The sequence below is a fragment of the Gymnogyps californianus genome, chromosome 23 (assembly GCF_018139145.2).
Source record: "Gymnogyps californianus isolate 813 chromosome 23, ASM1813914v2, whole genome shotgun sequence".
Lineage (NCBI taxonomy): Eukaryota > Metazoa > Chordata > Aves > Accipitriformes > Cathartidae > Gymnogyps > Gymnogyps californianus.
In genome coordinates, this window is record NC_059493.1 from 4,627,331 (window position 1) to 4,637,289 (window position 9,959).

General features: G+C 38.4%; 1 protein-coding gene across 3 annotated transcripts in view; it reads left to right on the plus strand.

The window, feature by feature from the left end:
- PPP2R2A (protein phosphatase 2 regulatory subunit Balpha) overlaps positions 1 to 8,585 on the plus strand; it is a 45,944-nt gene extending 37,359 nt beyond the window's left edge. For all 3 annotated transcript variants that reach the window (XM_050910179.1, XM_050910180.1, XM_050910178.1), the window contains 7 exons: positions 1,876 to 2,041; positions 2,610 to 2,722; positions 2,996 to 3,173; positions 4,122 to 4,286; positions 4,867 to 5,036; positions 5,864 to 5,955; positions 7,296 to 8,585. In XM_050910179.1, coding sequence (XP_050766136.1) covers positions 1,876 to 2,041; positions 2,610 to 2,722; positions 2,996 to 3,173; positions 4,122 to 4,286; positions 4,867 to 5,036; positions 5,864 to 5,955; positions 7,296 to 7,575 — 1,164 coding nt within the window. In that variant the 3' untranslated portion in view covers positions 7,576 to 8,585. The remainder of the gene's footprint in view (positions 1 to 1,875; positions 2,042 to 2,609; positions 2,723 to 2,995; positions 3,174 to 4,121; positions 4,287 to 4,866; positions 5,037 to 5,863; positions 5,956 to 7,295) is intronic.
- Positions 8,586 to 9,959: the final 1,374 nt, after the last annotated feature.

Sequence of the window (9,959 nt, forward strand, 5' to 3'; positions counted from 1 at the left end):
ACTTCACCCACTGCCGAAAGGCTGCCACCTCTGGGTTGGAATGTGGCAGCCCTTCCGCAGTGCAAAGCAAGTGACATTACATAAGTATCAGGCAGGAAATGAATGCTGTATCTAATTGAAACCGAAGGAGGAATTTGTGTAGGCAGCCTGTAATTACCTAAATTGGAATTTAACATCAGGCACTCGGGCCAACACCTCTTCTTGTTTTGAAAAAATTTTTTTTTTTTGAGTGCCATGAGATGGTCTGATGGTTTAAATTTTGCTTTTATCCCAAGGATGGATTTCATATGTTATTGCTTTTATATATTATTCTAGTCCTGTAGAGTTTTACTAGAATACACAAGAAGTCTATTTAAGATTCAATCGTTATGGCAAGTATGGAATTGAAGGAAAGTTCACTCTGAATCATGACCAGCATTTCCTAAAGCACAATACTTTAGAAGTCGCCTGTTCTCGGCAGTGACCTTGCTTAACTTGTTAGGTCTAACTGAAACTTAGAACAAAGTTCCTTCTGTTCTCTAGGGTGGGAAAGCCAGTATAATTGATAGGTGTGGTACAATATTCTAGTGCCAAATTTTATTTATAAGCATTTTGTCCACTTTTCCCTCCCCCGCAGCTTATTGTAAATGTAAGAATTCCTGCCAGCTATTAACGTAAGGGTATGAAGCAAGAGAAAATGATGCAAGGAATGTGTCAAATGTGGGCTAGCAAGGATCATATCAAGAAGTATGTTTTAGTGAGGTATTAAGGGATGAAATGAATGGATGGACGTGAGGGACATGAGACACACAAGAGAAGGAAGGAGCAAAGTCCCTAGCCAAGAACATTTCACAGGAAAGGCATCTGATGGTGTAACCTCTTGAAATTAAGCTTGAATTAATTTCAGGTACACCTAGCGAGTGCTGTTTCAGAAATGGTTCCAGTTTTCCGTTACCTTACCCATTGGAGGGAGTTCAAGGTTCGGTCCATGCAGTGCAGTATTAGTGCTAGGAAGCCATTGCCTAAAACATAGTTTTTAGAAAGAGGAATGATGCAAGTTTGGAGGTTTTTCAGTTTTCCAAACAGTTCCATCCTGAACAGGCTAACTGCAGGTGTGACTTCTAATGTCAAAGATGTATTCAGCAGAGGTGTTAGGCTTTCTTTCCTCCCATCCTCAGAATGAGGAAGAAAAAGCTTCTTAAGCAGTTTAGAAGGTCTCGGAGAATGTGGGGATTATAAACCAGAATAGTGGAGCTGCTTGTATAAATTTAGAGGTGACGTGGGATTTCTGTAGTGTGCCTAGCAAGCCGAACTTACCCACAGAGTAGATTTGCCATACGTGTGGCTGTGTATTTCTCTTGGGGAACATTCTCCATAAAAAACAAAGGTGGAAAAATTAAAGATGAGAGAATGATGAAGATTTTTGAGTTTTTTAAGAAAAGAAAACTTATCATGCCTAGAATGTTTAGGCAAAATGTTAGTTTGTAAGTTCGGCTGCTCAGAATTAGTATGAGAACTTGCTGGAGATATTCACGTGGCTGAGGGGAGTTTCTGGAAACTTTAGGGATCGAAAGCTGCTGCGATAACTGTCTGTTCTCTGATCCTTTCTTAGCCAAAATAGTAGAAACTCTAATCAAATTCTTGCAAAAGAGATGATCCTCATTTTGTCTGTTCTACAGGCTCATTAAAATAAGGCAAGTTGTAGACCAAAGGATACTCACGGCAGATCTGGCATAGGCAACAATAGCGTGTAGAAGTCTTAACCTATTCTTGTGCTAGTTAACAGTCTGCCGATGTATCTTGCTGCGTAAATACCTAGTTCTGGCTTCTGCCTGCAGCCTTGAAAAGCATTCTGTAAACCGCATACATATCTTGATCATTTAATTCTCTTTTTAGAACAAAACCCAGTCTCACAGTAGGGGAGAATACAATGTTTACAGTACCTTTCAAAGCCATGAACCAGAGTTTGACTACTTGAAAAGTTTAGAAATTGAAGAGAAGATCAACAAAATTAGGTGGTTACCCCAGAAAAATGCTGCTCAGTTTTTATTGTCTACAAATGGTAAGTTATGACTTAATAGTTAATTTTGCATGGTAACCTATTGTTACATAGGTACGCTATTAGGATTTTTTCTAATCCTCTCCACTTTGAAAAGGCTGGAAGCAAGTTGTTTTTAAATGCAAGTATCAAGGGATGGGGCTACACAAGAGTTACGCTGTTTAACTATACTGCTGTGCTGTTTTACCTGGATACAGGAGTCCTGCAACATGGGGTGGTACATTAGTCATTTCTGATTTGGTTGCTTTATAGCAAAGGGGCTTAGCTATAAGCTGTCATTCAGTACCTTTGTATGCGTATAGCTAACTGTGTGAGAGCTTATATTAGTCATTCATAACAGTCCTGGTTCTAACTGAAACTTGCTGTAACTTTTATAAAAAGAACAAACTGTGGAGGAGGTCTTTTTAATGCTTTTTATCTTGTCTTGTTTTCTCCAAGTAGTGGTTTTGTCTTTTTTGGTACACGTAGGTGGTCTTGTCTTGTTTGAAGGCTTGATGTTAAAGTGCATCAACTGTGAAGACTAGTAGCTTTGCTAGTGCTTTGATTTTAAACTGTGGCTGGTTTATTTCAGATAAAACAATAAAGTTATGGAAAATCAGTGAAAGGGACAAAAGACCAGAGGGTTATAATTTAAAGGAAGAAGATGGACGGTATAGGGATCCTACTACAGTTACAACACTACGGGTGAGTAGTTCCCTCTCTGTGAATTAGTCACGTTCAAGTGACTTCTCCTCTCCCTCCCCCCGGCACACAGATTAGCCTGTGGCTCAGTGAGTACCTGCCCCATCAGATTATCAGCTTGACATTTTCTGTGATGCCACTTGGCAGACACATTTATTTCGGAGGTGATCTGGGGATATTTTGATTGGCTTGGTGTATTGAAGGACTGTGATTATGAGTGCCAATGTGTTCGTAGTACACGTGCACCTCAAACTTCCATTGCTTTGTATTTTGCAGGTGCCAGTATTCAGGCCCATGGACCTCATGGTTGAAGCTAGTCCACGAAGAATATTTGCCAATGCTCACACGTATCACATCAATTCCATCTCCATTAATAGCGATTATGAAACGTACTTATCTGCAGATGACTTGCGGATTAACCTGTGGCACCTAGAAATTACAGACAGAAGTTTTAGTATCTTTTTTGCATTGTTTTATATGACGGGAGCAGCTCGGTTACAGCAAAACTGTTGGATTTTATTTCCTTTCATGAAAAGCTTTTTATATAGCATGTTTCTCCATTTCCTGGTGGTTTCTCCCTAGTAGTTGTAAGGACTTTTACTTCTGGACAGGTAGCTCAGCGTGAGCAGTATAAGGAGAACCAGGGATTTGCGTGGTGAGAAACAGACTCTTTTAAAGGAGAAAAAAGCGTAAGGTTTCAAGTTAGATGAGCAGTTCTGGAAGGCAGCATTACAGTAAACTATCTTGTGAAAGTTTTCTTGACTTGCAGTAGGAAGCAAGTCAGAGGAGTACCATCCTTGTCTCAACAACGTTTATTCTTTTTTACCTTGTAACTAAACCATCAGCCCCTCTCGTATGTGCACCTACAGATGTTGCAGGCAGTGGGATCACAGGAACATGTATTCAGTCCCATTGCTGGGAGCAGAGGTTTGTGGACAAATCAGCAGGATCCTGAGCAGAAATCACACATGCCTTCTTTATAGTAGTAGTGTAATTAGAATTTAAGCAAAATAAAGTTCTATGTGAAAAAACTTGGGTGACATATATGTGGTATAGAATTAATTACTGCTGAAGTGGAGCAAAAAATTAAGCAGGCTTGTGCTGTTATCAGAATCAACTTCAGACCGATATAGAATGCAGTGTTACAGTCTTGCTTTCTAGGCAAATTGTGGAACTTAATTTTAACTCTTATGCAGTTTTTGACTGGGTCCCGCAGTCTTTGGCATGAAAGTCTTGTCCTGCTTCCTAATTTCAAGCATTATTTTGCTTTTATTGGCTTGTTTTAATTCTGTTTGGCTATTTCAGATACACTTTGGTGAACTGAAGAAGCATTGCTGCATACATTTAAAGCTGAAAAATATGTTATGAAAACTGGAGAAAGTTTCTTAACAAAATGCTGTAGATATTGTAGATATTAAGCCTGCCAACATGGAAGAGCTCACAGAGGTGATAACAGCTGCAGAGTTCCACCCAAACAGCTGTAATACATTTGTATACAGCAGCAGTAAAGGAACGATTCGTCTCTGTGATATGAGAGCATCAGCACTCTGTGACAGACACTCAAAATGTAAGTTCTGTCCTGCATTCTTTATTGTCTTTTTGTGGAATGTGATGTCTTGCTGTTAGATGAAACTAGGCACTCAATAAGAATCTGTTAAACATTGAAGTGTGTGTATTTGTGTTGGATTTCTGTAGTATATTGAATAGACCTAAAATCTAAATAAATCTTAAAATTAGATTCATATTTTGCCAGAGTAAAAGTAGTGAATAAAATTATTAGCAGCTTACGCTGGGGAGTCTGCCTAGACAATAGGACTGGGAATGGCTTTCTGCAGACTTCAGGAGGTCAAATACTAGTTGTTTGGTCTGTAATTGATGCTTGATGTCTTACATGTGTGAATGAAGACTCCAAATATTAGCGAGTAGTTCGCTTACTTAGAAGGTGACCTTGACTGGCTACGAAAAAATATTTCAGAGTATGGCAATTGTATTATAAGGCTTTCTCATTGAAAGCTATTTTATATAACACAGGCAGACTAGCCCAATGTGGCAAGCTTACTGAGAAAATGTTAACCTAATTTGTGCATATCTTGTATTGGAAGAGAGGTAAACTTACCTTTTGAAATGCCTATCTTATTTTTATACAGTGTTTGAAGAACCAGAAGACCCTAGCAACAGATCATTTTTCTCTGAAATCATCTCTTCCATATCTGATGTCAAATTTAGCCATAGTGGTCGATATATGATGACTAGAGATTACCTGTCAGTGAAAATCTGGGATTTAAATATGGAAAACAGACCTGTGGAAACATACCAGGTACTCCGTGAAGATGATGTAGGCGAGAACTTAAAACCTTGAAGGACACTGAGTCTTACTAATAGTCTTGATGTGGCAGTTAAATTTTTGTCTATAGATCACTATGTCTGGCAAAGCATCAATGAGGTTTGTGGGTTCCACGCGGGTGCTAAAGGATCTTGCTATTTGCAGGCTGATTGCAGAACCCAAAGCCATGTTTGGGTATGAAAAAGCCTCCCTCTTACACGATGGAAATGTGGAAAGGTAATCTTCAGCCATGAGATAGCGCATCTCTCTTAGAGTCTTCAGTTGACTTTATATTTTCCTGTTCTTTCCTGGAGAAAATAGGAGGTAAAACATTGCCTTTGCAGAAAACGTTTTTAGCCGGCACTGAAAATTGCTGTGGCGTTTTCTTTGTAAGAAAACTTCTGAAGGGACCCTCTTCATAGGAGGAAGATCAGTCACCCAAGCATGATTTTTAGAAAGAAGCGAAGTCTGATAAATCCGTTCAGATAGCTAAAAGGGTAGCGAGGGTATGACAGCTGCTCAGAGAGGGAAAGATTCTGAAGAACTGCCAAGTTTTGGGAGATGTCTCTTTCCCCACCCCGAGTGACTTGCTGCTATTTGAGTTCATTTGAAATCTCTGTAGAGCAGCCTATGTTAATTCATACATCTGTTCATTCTGCTCTTTATCCGTACAGTCAGAGGAGGGAGCTGTGTGCGCTCCTGTGGATAGGGTGTAAACACTGTCAGATACTTAATTACTTTTGGAACAGAATCGATGAAGGTTATTTTACAGGTATGCAAGTTCAATATTCATTCAGTTTATCTAACTAATTTTTTTCCAGGTGCATGAATACCTCAGAAGTAAACTGTGTTCACTGTATGAGAATGATTGCATTTTTGACAAATTTGAATGCTGTTGGAATGGATCAGACAGGCAAGTTTAATTCTTCTCTATATGCACTTAAGACCTTTCCAAGTTATTCTTAAAACGGGCAACTTGAAGCATGGCCTCAAATATCTGTCTGGTTTTATTCATGGACTGGCTTGGATAATATTTTAGTACTTCAGTAGACTTAACGTATGTATATTAGCTCTTAACCCTTGATGTTGTAGCATAGGATTATAGAGAATTGCCTTAGTGTACTAAAGAGATGTACAATTTGACTAGAAATTGGGTTTTGTCACTTTGCCAGAATGAAATACTTATCAAATGTTCCAGCTGCTGAAACTGGAGAGATGGGCGAAGCAGTAGGATTAGAGATGGTTTTCTGCAAACTTTAACTGGTGAAATACTACCGATACCCTAATCCACTAAGTTTATTATCCCTAGTGTTTCTCTTTTTGGGGTTGTTTTTTGTTTGTGGTGGTTTTTTTGGGTTTAGTTTTTTTTTTTTTTTTCCCCTCTGTGTCATCTGTTATGATCCGACTTCGGAATGATTTGTACGGGAATAAGGCCCATGTACTCAAACCCTGTTGTCCGATTGATGTTCTAGCTGTAAGAATCTGCACCAGGCCTGTTGGGGAACCTGTGTGTGTGTGTTCTATTTAAGCTGCCTTGTCAAAAGGTAGAACGCTTGGGAAAAACATTCTAGGCATTTTCTTTCTTACAATGAGTTGTCAAGTTTGCCTCGCTCAGGCATGGCTGACTAGCTAATAATACCATTTAGGACAGCTATCGCTTTTGTGTTAATCATGTCATTAACTGCTTATTTGCTAGATCTAAGTCAGCTCATTCTATCCCCGTCAGTATTGTCAGACATAACTGACTGTATCTGTCTGTTCAAGTCTTTTTTTTTGAGGCAAAAGGAGGACAGGAAGACTTCTAAATTTATTTGTCTTGCTGAAAAGCTGATGTAGAATAAGGATCTTCTATAAGGTGTTATCACAAATTAGGTATGTTAGTACCTAAATTCATGCAACTTGTGTGTAACTAAAATTACATGGCTAAAAATCCGATGTATTTGCCTTTCGTGAGATCACTTCCCCATGCGTGCATGAGAAGCAAATTGAATGATGACACTCGAATTGAAGTGCTTAGATAACAAAGCGTATACCTTAAAAGGTCCAGTTAAGGAAAAAGATACCTTTTCTTTTTTTTAAATCTATAAAACATTCAAATGCCTTAGTTTCACTTAGATTGTAGAAGGTATGGGCAAGGATGCCTGCTTTCTGTGTATCTAATAAGGCATGATATTAGTTGGGACCCTGAGGTTTCATAAAAGGAGAGGTTATTTTTGACTGAACCGTTACTTTCTTCCTTCCCCCTCTCTGCAGCATTGTCATGACGGGATCTTACAACAACTTCTTCAGAATGTTTGACAGAAACACAAAGCGAGACATCACCCTAGAGGCATCCCGGGAAAACAATAAACCCCGTACCGTTTTGAAGCCACGTAAAGTATGCGCAAGCGGTAAGCGAAAGAAGGATGAAATCAGTGTTGACAGCCTAGACTTCAACAAGAAGATTCTACACACAGCCTGGCATCCTAAGGAAAACATCATTGCTGTAGCTACTACAAACAACTTGTATATATTTCAAGACAAAATGAATTAGGGTTGGCATTCCTAACTGAAGAGTCCACTTCCTGCATAGTTGAAATAGTTGAATCTAGCATTTGTACCTGTAAACGAGAGCGAATGAGAGGTCCATTATGGCACCCCTTTCCAGTGTTTAAAAATGTGCCATATGACAACACACTTTTATAGCTACATGGAGAAAGCTCTGTTGATCCGTCACTGCGTTCTTCTCCATGTCTGCTAGCCATTTAGGTGAGGATAGGGCACTTTTTAATTTAAATGACTACTTGCACCATCTTGCCTAATGGACTAGATTGGACTGTATCAACATCGGTTTACTCCACTTTTTATGCCTTCCATTGTGATGACGTCAAACACAGGGAAAGCCTTCAATCATGCTATGGGATTTAATTGTGTAACCTCATTACTGTATCATTCGTGGCCCCCTTTTTTTATTAAATACAGCTCATTCTTGCTGTGGCTTGTAGCATTCCTCCTCCTTCTGGCCTCCTGGACTCCCCCTTTCCCTTTCATCCCCCTCCACCTAGCCTTGGTGGTGGTGTATAGAAAAGAAAAAAAAAAAAACAAAAACAAAATAAAGCACATGAAGTGGGTCCGTTTGGGGTCAGTGGTAAAGGCGGTCTGTGTTGCAACAAATGTTTTAATAAACAGTTGACTGTAATCACTCCTTGCCATGTCTGGCACCAAAAAAGAGAAAATAAGGAAAAAAACAAACAAACTACTGAATAAAAGTGACAAAGAATGGAGAATCTGTTTTCTTTTTTTTAATCTACCTCTTTATACAAATACTCTGTGTTTTACCTTAGATGCATGAAAATAAAATGATGTTTTTTGTAATGATTTTAACCAGTATTAATTATTTTTCATGGGAATGAAGAGAGGGAGGGATTTCACAAGTATCTGCATTCATTCATGAATGACAAGAATACCAGCCGTAGTATGTGTTGAGCACTTCCATTTCAAAACCATAAACTGCTGTCAGATTTTGCCGTAATCTGAACAGGTCTGTTAATGTTCCAGTGTCCTTGAAGGCTCTTTTTTTTTTTTTTTTTTTTTTAAACTATTGCTTAAATTGGAACGGGAATAGAATTTTCAGGTTTTAAAATCCATTTTGTGGGACTAACGTCGTAATGTTTAGTTTCGTCCTGGTTTCTTTAATGCCTTGTTTTAGGATACGATACCTTTAATGCCTTGTTTAGAGTATGAAGTCCCCTGTGGCTTTTTAAAAAGTTGTCTGAATTCTTGTCTGGCAGTATGATGTTATGTAGTACAAAATACCAAGTGATTACATAGATAATTACTACACTGCATTCTGAGATGCTCTATTTTCTGTATTTTATTGCTATCAGTAACTGAGTGGAAATGTAGTTTTACCATGCAAGTGTTTCTTCTGGCTTTTGGCTTTGCAAAGTTACTGCACTTACAGAAATGTTAAATGGTGCAACGATCAGAAAATATGTGGAGTACAGAAGCTGCATGAAATAAGTGTTCATAGTTATTTGAGAGATTTAAACTCTTCAGCAAATAAGGCTTATCCAAAGATGAACTAGATATTGATGCTTTATAAGGCTCATGAGTTTTTACCTCCAGGTATTTTTGCTAATTGTGCTTTTAGGTTTACTTTTCCTTCACGGAAATGTTCAGAATGAAGTTTAAAGTCGTAGTGAACTTACCTTGACTGGGAGAATTTTCACTTTTCAGTTACCTATATTTAAATTATTTCTGTGGCTTAGTTATAGGTAGTTATTATAATGCCTCTATTATTTGATCAACTAAGATACTGTTTCTGCTGTAAAATTATGGCGGGGTTAGAGGTTGTTAACAAGACTACTGTTGCAACCATACTTTAATTTCTTTAAGTCCTTGTGCAGTGGTTTGAAAATGTAAAAATTCTAATATTTATTAGATCTGGTTCTCTTAAATACAGTATTTGTCTTGTAACATGCATGCCTGACCATGAGCCTTTGTAAGGATTTTACCTTTTTTTTTCACCTGTTAGCCTTGTAAAAAAAATTTAACTGCCCCAGGGACAGCAACTCTTTTCCGATGGGTGAATAAACTAGTAGGCCCTACTCCTACTTACTTAGCATGTGACTAATTTTACTCAAATGACTATACTTGCTAATAGTTAAGGAAACAACTTGTTGAGTAACGTTAATCATGTGTATAGGTGTTTACGGGATCAGGGCCAAGGTTTATTCTTTATCTTCTCGCAAGGGCAAAGAGGTAATTAGATGCTTCTTTTGCATCAGAGCTGGTAAAATTAATCTCCATTTTGCGAAGAATGGCGTAGGTTTAATGACTGCTATTTTGAGAAGATTTGAGGGTCGTGGTATCGAGACTGCCGCTCTTGTGCGTATTTATATCCCGGATGATGCACTGAATACCTGAGAAGTTGCT